At 28.4% G+C, this 14,621-nt stretch overlaps 1 protein-coding gene across 1 annotated transcript; it reads right to left on the bottom strand.

Moving 5' to 3' along the window:
* Positions 1-946: 946 nt before the first annotated feature.
* Positions 947-9,754, bottom strand: LOC130946042 (probable ADP-ribosylation factor GTPase-activating protein AGD11). Its single transcript, XM_057874723.1, has 8 exons — positions 9,694-9,754; positions 8,988-9,072; positions 5,118-5,193; positions 4,541-4,704; positions 3,625-3,850; positions 3,422-3,538; positions 3,229-3,324; positions 947-1,234 (listed from the first exon to the last, which is right to left on the bottom strand). Exons 1-8 carry the CDS (start codon positions 9,752-9,754, stop codon positions 947-949), a joined length of 1,113 nt encoding a protein of 370 aa, XP_057730706.1.
* Positions 9,755-14,621: the final 4,867 nt, after the last annotated feature.

Here is a 14,621-nt window from a genome sequence, read left to right on the forward strand (position 1 = left end):
TATCTAGCCTAATTTCACTAAAGTGCTATCCCAACTAAAAAAAATAAAATCTGGCTAGCTAGGTTCATCTACAAGAAAATACTATATCAAAAATGATATAAATAGCTTTTCACAAATCTATCTCTTGCCTTTTTTTTTTCTTTTGATTTGTTTTCTATTTTCTCAAATAATGCCTTTTCTTTTACAAAAAAATTAGAAAGAAAAACATGATTTTTTAACGAATAAAAAGTGAAGAACAAGATAAATAGAGAATGTTCTTAGACTCTTCAGTGTATGTGTTCTTTTCTTCAAATCTAAAATCTGGTTGATTTCTACTTTATGTGAGAGGCAATGCTTTTAAATATTTAATCTTACATTCTAAAATTTTAGAGACGTTGCTGTAAAGATGTTGGAGAATATCCAATCAGTAGTGTCTGATAATCATCTGCTGTTTTTGCACTATATATTCTTTTTTATTGCCAAGTGTGTAACCATGATTTAAGAGTAATATTATAATGAAAAAAAGTTAGATGAAGAATGAAGATTGTTTTTTTAAAATAAAAAATTATTCAAAAAAAATAAAAACATCATATGTAATGCAACTCTACTTAAAAATTTTAGTTATAACCTTCACTCTTCCACCAACTTCGCTCTTCACTAAAACGTAATATATTATTATCTAACTTACAAAAGAATTAATTTGACTTATGATTATATTTTTTAGAAATAAAAAATATTTCAAAGATCAATTTAAAAAATAAATTTAAAAAATAAATTTAAATATTAACTCTTTCAAATTCTGCAACTATATAGACAAAGTTCTTCCTTATTATAGAGAGAGAGAATCTAAAGTTCTTCCTTATTATATATAGAGAGAGAGAATCTACAATTATATTTATGTACGATACATTTGTCTAAAATTTGTATTCAAGTTAATTGATTCTATTTCTCAACTTTCTTTTGGATATTATTGAGTAAGAGGAACACATTCAATCTCAATCTCTAACACACCACTCTCAACATTTTGTAACCTAATTGAGAAATGTTGTTTCATCTCTCCTTTGTGAGTGGCATTAGCATCATCTTCACAAATGGAAGTGTTTTCTGTGATTGAACCACATCCCCCATGTTGTTGCATATGCTCATAGCTTTTAGACTCCTCATATTCTTTTGTAGCTATCACTAGAGGTTCAATGTCTATTTCAGCCTCACCCATAAAATCATCATTTGAAAATTTGTCCTTATCATATACACACTGCAGGGAATATTTACCTTTTTCTATCAATCAGAGCAATAATAAATAAATATTTAAATAGTTATACTAATTACCAAGATCTGTATAATGTTATTGTTTAATTATAATTATGTTTTTGTTCCCAAAGAATTGAGGACCAAAAAAAAAATTATGGTCACATATTTTTCTTTATTTCTAGTCTATTCTATGATATTTACATTTTCAAATTCTTAAAGTTGCGTTTGTTTATCGAGACAGGACATTGAGACAAAGACACAGAGTGATAAAATCGTGTTTGATAGAGGAGATATGAACAGAGACAATGTGTCTAGAGATACTGAATTAGTGTATTTTATGTCCATCCTGACAGGAATGACATGGAGACACTAACAAAAGATACAACTTATTTTTTATTTTTTTATTATTCTTTTTAATTTTTCAAAATGATAGTTTTTATTATTATATTTTTCGTCTCAAATTTTTTTAATGAAAAAAAATGAGAATAAATTGAATTTTCATAATTTGTTTTAGTTTATCACTAAATAAAATATAAAAACACAATTTTGTGTCTCCATCCTTTATATCTTGTTCTCAGTATTTTGCCTTATCCTATTTTCAAAAACAAACGCAACTTAATGGATGGATTAAGTCCTAATTTCATTTATAACATTTTATTTCATCGTATTTTTGTCCTTTAATTAAAATTAATTTTTTTAAAAATATATTTTTCTTTTATTATTCTGTCACTCTTACTACCAAATTATTATAAGTATTATTACGGCTACCACGATTAAAATTGTTGTCACTATCTAGAAGAAGATGATAATATAAGATGATAATACAACAACAACAACAACAATAACAAAGTCTTGTCCTACTAAGTGGGGTCGGCTACGGCTAATATAAGATGATAATATAAGAAATAAATAATTTTAGAAGAAAAATAATTATTTTTACTAAATAATTAAAATAAAAATATCAGAAATGACATTTTGAATAAAAATAAACAGTTTTAAATGTTAGAAACTAAAACTACTTTACTTTATCTAAATAATTCTTATTATGCATTTCAATATTGAAATAAGTAGACTTTAAAAGAAATATTTTAACTTGAATCCCTCGAATATTGTAAAATTTAACATATTGTATGAGTGATGTCTAATTTAAAAGTATAGTAAACTTGAAGTACATCATATATATAAGTCTAATAATAAAGACAGTTCATGAACAATTTCACTTGAAGTTTTGTTGGCTTGTAGTTGTTTAATTCAATCTGGCCACGTCTACATTCTTTTATAGTAGTAAATATTATTTTGACATTCGTATTGTTTTAAAACCAACACATGCTTTTTTATTTTGTGAATTGAAAATAAATTAAATGCAAACTAGAAATGTTTAATGTCTAAATAATGTTAAATGTATTGTATTTAATTTATGAAACTACGAAAATAGTTGTACCAATGTGCTCAAATATTCTGTGCATCATGAGTTATGTAGTAAAAAATATATCTTGAGATAAATCAATCGTATTTTATAGTAGATACCAAGACATGCTCACCTCTGATAATTATTTTTGCTCATTATTTTTAGTTATCAATCTAATTTTTATTATTTAGTAATTTAATGATATATTTTAATCTATATTTTTAAATATTACTAACTAATTAATAACCAAAAATAATGTCTAATAATCTTCTAACCTTCATTTATATATAAAAAAAATGACCACATATTCATATTTTTAAACTTTATAAGTAATAAAATTAAATTTGATTCACATTTATAATTAAATTTCATAAATAATATAATTAAACTAAATTTACATCTGTGGCCAAAATGCAAATGAAAGTATAAAAAATATCGTAGTGGTTGATTTTTTTTGGTATTTATTATACTTTGATTATACTATTATAAAAAAATAATTATATTTTTGTGATTAATTATTTTGTTTAAAGAATGTGTATATATATATAATTTGATTATGGTACCATAAGTGGGAAAATATTTGAACTTACCACTTTAAGGGGAGGAATGTTTTCTGGAATTGACAACATTAGGCTCTCATTCCACACTGGATTCAAACTCTTCTTTATGACACGTGTTTTTACTGACTACAAGAATAAATATTGAAAGTGTTAAAATATAATAACTCTTTAATTTGTTAGAAGCAAATTCCATTTGTTTTTAAGATAAAAAAAAAATGCTTACTTGGTCACCCAAAGAAAGGACAACATAAGGGTCACTAGACACTACATCTCGAACAACCAAGTTAGTGCCTTTTACCACATTAACCTTAATTAATCCAACAAATTCAACCATACCTGCCTATATATAACAATAAAGAAGCTAAGAAACCACATGATTAAGTTGAATTAAAACCAATTAAAGAGGTTTAAGGATATAAACTTTACCAATGATGAGTTGGTTTTCTTTGGAGCTTTATTCTCATGATCTTTCTTTCCCCAATTATGGCGCAATGCATTCCCAATTCGATGTTTATGTTTTTCGTGTTGCTTCTTATCCATCGGAGAATCACTGAATGAAGGAGAATCACTTTGAACCGGTGATGAATTACTTGCTTGACAAGGTTGTGATTTGTTGTCACCACCAGTAAATTGCAACAACTCATACTTTCGCCTAACATATCAAATTGAACAAATTCTAATTGCTAGTACAAGTATACTAATGACTATACATCTATCACATCTTTTTATCTAAAAATCTTGTTTCAATTTGAAGCATGAATGATGTATAGTATAAGTCTATTTTATTTTACTTTATACTAAAAGAATCGAACTCTAAAAATTTAGGTAATTAAACAGTAGTTAATTCTCATTTATTTTTCAAAGATAATTCATTATTCAAATTACTTCTCGAAAAATTTTATTAATTATATTAATCACTGGAAGATACAATTGTAAGTTAAATTGGTCCTTTAATAAATTAGACTATGGTGTATCATATAGCATGACGATATGATAAATTAATGCCATGTATCACAAAATGATTGATCAACAAATTATAACCATAAACATATAGTCATGCCACGTGATTTTTAATGTGACATGTCATCATCTAACGGATGGAATAATTGATTTGATAACTATAGTTGTATCTTTTAAGAACTAATATGATTAACAAATTTTTTAATGACCAATTTAAAGAATAAATTTTTTATCAGAGATAAATTTGAGTATTAAATATTCTAAACAGAAAAAACACATAAATAATTATATATCTAATAATAATGATTATGGTATGATTCCGATCGTTCATACATAAACAGTAGTTATGTAAATTTTTACGTTTTCTTCATTCTAGAGATACCTTATGTAGTCAGAGCGTTCCTCAATTGATGAATCTGGGTCTGGTTTTTTAATGTTAGGTGGGAGGCAAGCTTCATACTTCTTGTTTAGTGTTGTGTTTCCTCCAAAATTGAGCAATGTATCAACTTCTTCTTCTGTCCAATCATCGAGCTTCAACGATAGAACCTAATATTTAATTTGTTTCAAGAAAATGTTATAATTACATATTTATAAATGAGTGATGCTAGAAAACTAACATTATAACAATTAATTTTAGCTAATATTATAGTAAGTTATCAAATAAGTTTAATATGAAGTCCACTAAAAATAAGCTTTTATTGAGTTTAAATTTTAGATGTTTCATTTAATAATTGAGTTTTCGATTTTTTGTTTTTAAGAATTTTGAATAATTTTTTTTCTTGTATTGAATATTAGCAAATTTGTTATTTCTTACCATCTTGGAACAATAATGTGTTATGCAATATTCAGACTTCTTTTTTCTTTTTTTTTTCTAAGAAGCAATAAGATTAAAAATAGAAGATACTAATAAAAAGGAAAGAAAACTAATTAGAATCAACAAACTATGTTAAAAAGGACACCTTTGTTATGTGGACTCCTAAGCTTCTATGAACGCCCGAACACTTGATGCAAATAAATACTCCAAGACTTGTAGATCTGAAATTCAAAAGATGCAATCAAACTCCAAACTACATAACAGAACCAACATATAGCTTGGGATTAAGATTTATATAATTAGAAAAACATACTAAATTGATAGATTTTTAATTTTTTACATATTTGGTCATCGTTTAATTAGACATGTCTGATATTATATATGCTATTAATTAACATTCTACATTGTCAATCGCTAATAAAAATTGTTTATAGAGCGATGGTAGAACAAACATGATTAATTTGTAATTTTTAGAGGACTAGTTTGATTGATAAAAATTTTTAAAGACTAATTTGAAAAATAATCTATTTTTTAGGGACTAATTTTTTTGGTGACTTTTTTAGGGACTGATTTAACTATTAATTTTTTGTTTAGTCCATATTGCAGCACAATTGATAACCTCATTTTTCAGTGAAACAACGTTTATGTTTTCTCCTCTAAAAATCTTATTATTTATCACCTTCCAAATATAACATATAATGGCAAAGAATAATGTCATCCACACTTCTTTGTCATCTCTTTTTAGATTCTTTTACATCCATAATTCAAAACAAGTTTTTGCATTACTGGCACACACTCAACAAACCCTCCATTGATTTAATATACTCACTGTACAATCTACGATTTATCACATCCAAAGATAAATGGTGCATCAATTCCTATTTCAAACCACAAAGTACACATTTATTAGATCTAGCTAAAAGAACAATCCCAAATCTAGCAAGTCTTTTTCTAATTTTCAATTTTTCTAACACCATAAATCACACAAAAAGCTCAGCACGCAGAGGAACTAACCTCTTCCACAACTTTTTTTGTGAAGTTAAACAAATTAGATTCTACTCATAACTCCTTGTTCTTATACACAACATGAAAAAAATATTTGAACAGAAAGTACTTTTTTTTTTTTTATCATGCCTCTAAACAAGAGAGCCTCTTCTTTTGTGCCTTATCCCCTCCTTTGCTAACTCTCCAAGCATTTCGGCTAAGTGCTAGTTTGGATTGGCTTTTTCAGTAAAAAAAAAAAAAAAAACTTTTTTTTAATAAAGTACTTTTAATCAATTTAAAATATATTTAAATACATATTTAAAAAAAAATATTTTTATATAAATTATTTTTTTTAAAAAACTAACAATATCTCGTTTTAGAAAAAACAAAAACAAAAGACATTTTTAATACTTAAAAACTTTTTTTTTAAAAATCTATCTAAATATTAAATATTTTTTGTAAAAGTCAATCCTAACTGACCTTGAATCTTCTTCTCACCTATTTTCTTAGAGGTCGTCTCCATTGCAAACCTAATCTCCACGACAAATCATTCCAAACACTGCAATCATAAATAACACACACTATCTAGAACCGCTCTATAGAATCTTGGATATTTCTCTTTTAATCTTTCAACTTCATCTACAAATCATGCCAAAATTTGTTTTTGTTCCATCACGAACCTGAATCTCTAATCCCTCCTTATATAATCCAAACATATTCGGTTTCTTATGCTTTAAGCCACCAGTATCCGCCCACAATTCCCCATTCTTTCTTATCATTTGATTTTCAATAGGCCTACTTCCATCCAAGCCATTATATAAGTACTATTTTCTTTCACAATAGACATTCTTCTTTATTAAACCTCCACTTTTACTTAAACAAGAGATTCTGTTCTTCAGCGTTACATCCCTCGCTCCTAAACACCCTAGATTTTTCAGTCTTTGTATAATAGACCACCTTACAGTTAACTTTTTTTTGTTAGAAACAAAAGACTAAATTAAAAAAAGAATTTGTATATTATTGACTTATATTTAAATTGTCTGTAATAACATAATATAAAAAATTATTTATAAGTATTAAGAGAATCAAAATAATAAATACATAATATCTTATAATAAATATTTAAATATATTAAATAATACTAATTAATCTAATTGATCCTATTTATATTCTAAAACCTCTCTCACAAACTTGCTGTCAATGCTTTTGAAATCTTAAAAAGACTTAAGTAATACATCAGCAAGTGGTTAAAAACTCATTTAATCAAACACTAATTGACAAGTACCTCCCTTTCCAAACCTTTAGCCCCCTCTCCACCTTTTTTTATTACTGAATCTCATGTTTCCACCCTCTTTAGATTTGCACCCAATAGAATTCTTAGATAACGTATCGGTAAATTAACTAACATACATCCTAACATGTTATGTGCCAATTTAATCTCTTCTGCTCTCCAATTCAAATCAATGACTATCGACTTACCATAACTGATCTTCAGACTAATTCATACTCTCGAGTGACATTTTTATAAGAGAAGTGCTAGGGGCTAATAAATTTTGTAATTTGTAACTATCAATTAATCATCATTAATACTTTTAATAGTATAAGATTATATTTAATAATATAAAATTACTTACTTTCTTTTTGCTGATTAAATAATAGTCAAATTTTAATAAAAATGTTAGTCCCATAGACTTTTTCCTATAATTCATTATAATTTTTTGGGTTACAGGGGTTGAATCAGTATAGTATTGTCAGCAAACTATAAACATATCAGAGATTTCAATTTCATGGCTATCCTACACCTCCAATCTCTCTCTCTCTCTCTCTCTCCGCCTCGACTCGCTTTTCCAGCTCACCGATGAGTTGCGTCATGTTAACAATCACTGAATCCCGTGCTGGTAGACACTTCGTATGCAAGGCCCAAGACATTGCCATCGTCCATGGATAGGTTTCAATTGAGATTTCTATTTTTTGTTTTGAAAAATGGTGTATGTTGTATTGGTGAAAATAATGTGGGGGAAAATTGTGAAAACTCGTGTTAGCTTATTTGAATTAAAAGTTTGAACTTTCCGGTATGTGAATGTTATTATTCTTTGGCTTTTGGAAGCTGAAATCGTTCTAATTAGTTGTACATGTTAATTATGGTTGGGCCTATGACCGAAAGCATAAAGAGTAATGGTGATCACTGTGAAGGTTGAGTAAAAAAGAAAAAAAAATACTTTTACCTAAAGGAATTCATAAAATATTTTTATTTCAGATTTTATGTAATATTATTTAAATAACATGAGTGTTGGACACAGAAATTATTTTAGATATAGAGAAAAGAGTGGGTGTTTGGGGTATTTTACAGAATTATAAATCTGTCAAAAAAGGAATTCAATACGCAGATAATGTGTGGATGTGTCCACCAAAGACACAAATATCACGTGTCAACATCCACTCAGCACGCAGGCTGCGTGTAATACTCGTTCAGCCACGTGTCTAATATCTGTACAGCACGCAAGCTGCGTGTTAGTAGTGCTACACCACGTGTCGCACATGCAGTAGCACGCAACATGCGTGTTGCCCGTGTCTTGTCGCAAGAGGCAGGCCCGCACCGGAATCAGCAGCGATTAATGATAAACGTTCGTTGGAGATTGATAGCGCGGATGTATAAAATGGTGGTGGGGCTAGGTTGTTTTCATTGTTTTCTTTGAGAGTGACAAAGGAGTGGTGTAGTTTAAAGTTTAGGAATGTTTTGAATTAGTTTAAAAGTTGAGAGTGAGATTAATATATTTATAATGATATGTGATTATACGTCTTTTGAAAATTATGTTATCAATTATTTGAGACATTATAATTATGTAAGTTTATTATTTTTTTATTAATGTATTAGTATTTACTTGATTAATATACCAAAAATATTCATATGTTTATATATACACTAAAAATGTCCATTTAAAAAAAAATATTTTTTTTCTATATTTAAATTCTTTAGCCTACTGACAATCTAACCAACTAAATTTTTATAAAAGATTAAGGCATTACTTACGCCCATTTTGGATCTGGAGTTCCACAATCAGCACAAAACTTGTTTTCAGATCGATTCATCAGATTCATTAGTCTCTCCTTTGGACCTGGTATAATGAGCAAAATGAAATATGATGTCAATTGAAACTAAACAAGTAAAGGCCCAACTCGAAATAGAATTCGTTTATCTTAAGAAGACAATTGAGGTTGTATTTATACCAAATAAACAATTACGCTAGACTATACATTAAAAATAAGTCATTAATCAATTATATTATAAAAAATTTTATATATAATACACATAAAAAAAAGGCACTCACCGGTTGCCTTATAGCCCTCCTTCCAACAAACAAACAAAAAAAAATTGAAACTCAGGTACAGTCGATTTCACGTAAAATTGATAGATAATTTGATTGATTTGACTAAATTTTTATCTAACGGCTCTCAGATATCAACTTCACGTGAAATCGACTTCACCTGAGTTTTTACCTTATTTTTATTTTTATTTATCTTTTTTTCAAAAACAATGTAAGAAAGTTTGGCACTGATGAGTGATGAGTCCACTAAAAGTAAAATGAAGATATGCTTCTACGTTCAACGATAACAAATAACCACAAGGCACTCATATTTTTCCTTTTACTTAGCTTGCAGGCTTCCGTTGGCATACAACCGTTTTTGTTCTTTTAAGCAGACACGAGACAGAGAACCCGATTGGGGGTTCAAATAACCGATGCTCTCAAAGATGGGAGGTTCTGTACGACCTTTTACCAAAAGAGCAACCACCGCCATTAACACAGTTTCGGATGGAAGTCATTCTTTTAGTGTTAGGTTAGATTAGGGGTAATTTAGAAATTTTTAATAATTTTTAAGTATTTGAATGGTTTTATCGGCCAAAACAATCTTCTATAGTTGTAAATAAATTTTAATTTTTTTATAGTTAAATTTGTTTATTTTATAATTAATTTTAGTACTTTACTCTTAATATATTACTAAAAATAAGGAAATTGTCATTTTTTTTATTATAAATTTATAATATAATATTAGTATTGAATGATAATTAAATTATAAATTTAATCATCACTCTTATATAATATATAATTTTATTGGTACATAATAACATAAGAACAAGCTTGGTTGAGTGATAAAGAGGGCTATCGTAATAAGAAAGCTGGTTCAACTTCCATCACCAACACTTTTTTGAGTTTAAATCCAAAAGATTGGTATGCCGTAGACCAACAAATAAGGATGACAAATGGGTAGAAAAGAGTAGAATTTGAATTTTATCTTAATTTTATTAGTAGGTTAAATTTTTTTATAAAATTCATAAAATTTAATTCTACTATATTCATAAGTTAAGAATTTTTTCATTTTAACTCTATCTACCACCTAAACTTCTAAATCTTGCCCTACTTGAATTTATCTGTAAAAAAAAAAATCAAATTTTTTTAAATAAATATAAAATTTAATTATTATAAATTTTATACATATTAATCAAATAAAAAAATAAAAAAATAAAAAATAAATTTAAATTAAATTTTAAAAATAATTTTAAAAAATCTAACATGAAATTATAAATAACATGATTATCAAATTTTTAATAAAATTAAAATAACAAAAACAAAGATAAATATTTTGTCACATTTATTATCGAAAAATAAATATATTAAATTAGTGATTTAAATGATTAGCTTAGTAATTATTTAAAGATTTTTATAAGAGAGAAGTTGTGAGTTTAACACCAGTTTCTGCGGATAAGATACATATTAACCCTGAATTTGTCCGAACCAAATTAATTTGGGATCAATTCACTTGCTTTTCAATTAAATGGATCAAACTGGTTCAAATTTTACGACTATGACAAAAAATACTTAGACAACTTTTGTTAAGGTGAATGACACCATTATAATTCATTTCTAAGTTATAATCCTCCCTAAGTTTCAACATCTTAACACTAATTTTTTTAAAAAATTCTCAAATTATAAATCCTAATTTCCCAATATGAATCTAAATATGGTGTGTAGGGTGATTTCAAACCACCATCATTAACAATTCTTAACTATTCACAGATTCAATCCAATAAAACAAATAATCCAAATTCTAATAAATAAAAGAAAAAGAAAAAGAAAAATGATAAATAACTAGAAGAGGGAGACTGCAGTGGGAATTGAAGAGAAGTAGAGGAGGAAGATGAAGACAACCGCACGTGAAAGCCTAGAAGAGAGGTAGAGACGGAAATGGAGACAGAGATAAACTGAGAGAGGGAGAGGGAGGCACGATGGTGGATTTACAAACTCATAACAATGGAGAGAAATGCATACGTGATGCAAAGTAGAAGCTGCATCAATGGTAGTGAATCTTGTATAAGTAAATGCTAACGAGAAGAAAAGAGAAGCGGCAAAAATGCAGAGTCAGACGCGAAGGCAAAGAAAAGGAAGACGATACAGAGAATAGAGGTAGTGAATAAAGGGCAAAGTTGGCAATAACAACCACTGAAGGAGTCAACGATGATGACAACACAAGCAAGAAGAGGTGGGAGACTGCGATGTGGATACTTGAAAAGTGTCTTCTATAGTACCTCATTTTTTACCTATTTGATGCAAAAATAAAAGGTAGAACTTTTCTATTTGGAATTGAGTTATAATAGTTTCATGTTAGTTTAACAGATGCCACCTAAATATTTTGTCACATTGGTTATTTTTATTTCCAGAAACAATGTTTCTTCATGGTTGAGTATTTTTATTGTTAAGATGTGTTTTGAGATATATAGTTTAAGTGTATTTTTATTGTTAACAAAATTACAAGGTATTTTTGGTAGTAAATTACTAATTCATGAGCATCTTTAATTCTTAACTATTTACTTTATCTTGACTGATTGAGTTACATTTGATATAGTCTATATTGAATAAGAGAATTCACTGATGAAATTCGTAAAACTATATTTTCTTGTAGGATTTGAGGATGAGAGAGAATTTTAGCACAATATTTTTTTTTGTTATACAATTTTAGTAAAATATGGGTTAGTCATTAGATTATTATACTAGACACATAAATATTCTGCTAACTAAGTTGGTAATAAAAAGACTAACTTAAATTCGTAGTGCACGCAACTGCAATCAAGTTCGAAAATTGGTGATGGCCTTAAATATTATATTGTATGTGAGAGTGTATAATATACATGAATTTATGATGTACTTAAAATTGAGATTTGTTCAATCTGACTAAAAAAAAAAAATTCATAGTTATAAAACTTGATGCCCAAATTAAAGATGTTTAAAATTCAAAATGTAAATTGATTAACTGGTCAAAACACACGAACCAAATTGAAAGTTATATCCAATTTTAACGTGATTGTTCTTATTTTATGGTGTAAAATTTCTGTCATTCTATTCTTGTTAGGAAAAGGCCTAGGAAATTAAATTAAAAGGGGGAGGGGGAGGGGGGGGAGGGGGGGGGGGGGGGAATGGGATATTATATTTGTTTGAAAATATAAAATAAAAACCTAACCTGTTACATCTATATCAGAGTTTTCAGAATCTGTAGACATTCTCTATCCTCCAATAATATTCGAAACCCAAATGAAGAAGTGGTGCTACAAATTGTAACCAGCCATATGCAAACGCTACTTATCTGTATGAAATTGTAGAACACAAAATTCTTAAGGCGTTGCAGAGAGATGCTGAATATGAGGCACAAAAAGAATTGGAATGGATATTCAAATCAAAATTCTTACACATATCAAAATATAATTTATATCTCTCCTCTTATATATAGTTTTCGCATTGAAGGATCGGAGGAGTTAATGGCAGCTTCATCTATGTGGCATTTTGGCAAATTAAATCAAAATTGTAATATTAAAACAGAAGGAAACAAATCTAATTAAATAGGTGATGGATCAAATAATACCATTGGTGATTGTCAACCATCAAAGGTAGAAGAAGCCTTACAATCTTTGAGAAAATTGCATCTAAAAGAGATTGGGATACTTGAAAAGCCAAATTTGATGGGACTGTATGTGATAGAGAGAACAAATCAAAGGTTCAAGAGAACGAGATGGATCAAGATTCTTGATCATGTACATTGAAGTTCGTTGTGGGAATTTCATATTCTCACATTGAAGGTTAGGTTTTGTTTTGTTTTATTTATTTATTTTTTTGGGTTAGGCTATTGTTATATTGACAATAGATATATTCACCAAATAAAGAACATGTGCCATGAGAGTTTAAGAGGCACATTTGGCATTAAAAATAATTGCTTTATTTGGTTGCTTTCCAAAAATAGTTGCTTTGGTCACTTTCCATGTCAAGCATTTAAAAAAAAAATACACAGTTAAAAAAATCGATTTTGTTAGGTAGATAATGACTTTTGTGAATAATGTGAACAATGAGTTTTAGAATTGGTCCAATAAAGTAAAAAAATATTCCACCATCAAATTATCTCATAAACCCTAACATTAGGATAACCATTCGTATACCTAGTGAATTGAACATCCAGTCATCGTTAACTGTACATGAGTAAATCGAATTAAAAAGAATAACCATTCAATTAAGAATCAACATAACATACCTATTGAATTGAACATCCAGCATATGTTACTAGTAACTACTTAATCAAACTAGCCGCATAAGTATTAGACTAACCATCCGCATACCTAATGAACTGAATATCTGCATATTATTCATTGGTGACTACGTGTAAATGAGAGGAATTGTCGTTGATGATGAGGCATCACAAAGCGGTTCATCCAAGTTAGACTCCATTTACGTGCATGTGATGGTTATGCACGTATGAAAATGTAGCAATGTATGGTGCTGGATATCAGCGACACTACCGTGCACGGTGAGGCTGGGATGGGGGTTGCATGGCCGACGGCGGGTGGACAGCAGGAAGGAGGATGCACGGGGCTGCTGCATGCGGCGCGATCTCACATTGCAATGGAGTGCAAACCGGACGAGGAGAGGCTAGGCGGCGTCGAACCGGACAGCAAGAAAGTGCAGCGATGCCGGAGTGACTCTGCAAACCAGAAATTGTAAATGAAAAAAGAGAGATTATTGTGGTATTGGGAGTAACTGTGCTAATTATGATTTGATTTAATTACAAATCTTTATTTTTTTAAAAGTTTCATGAAAAAATTGTCATGAACGCAATAGCAACTTTTTTTTAAATAAAAAAATTTCATAATTTACGCAAATAAATCAGACTACAAAAATATATCAATATACACATTCAATTATATATTTATATTTTTAGGTTAAAATTATAAAAATCAAAATTATATGATTTTTGCTGACACAGACAACAAATTAAAAATAAAACAAAACAGATTAGTCATTTTCACACATATTGTAAGTGAAAATAAAATATTTTTTCTCTTACATTTTCATTGGAGTTGCCAGCAAAAGTAAAAGAGAGCTTATGATGAGGATATAGATTTTTGAGAAATGGGGTTACATTCAATTACATTTGAAATGGGATTGCTCTTAACGGTTGATATATCTTATTGTTAGGGAAATGGATCCTCTCCAGTTTTTTCAACACTTGACAAAATACAGTGTAATCTCTCACCTTTAATTTTAATAGTGAGACCAGAAATAAATAAGAGAGAGAGTATGGTGAATGGTTAGATTAAACACTGCACACCATCCAGTTTTTTATTCAC

Source organism: Arachis stenosperma, chromosome 8, assembly GCF_014773155.1.
Source record: "Arachis stenosperma cultivar V10309 chromosome 8, arast.V10309.gnm1.PFL2, whole genome shotgun sequence".
In the NCBI taxonomy this organism is placed as follows: Eukaryota; Viridiplantae; Streptophyta; class Magnoliopsida; order Fabales; family Fabaceae; genus Arachis; species Arachis stenosperma.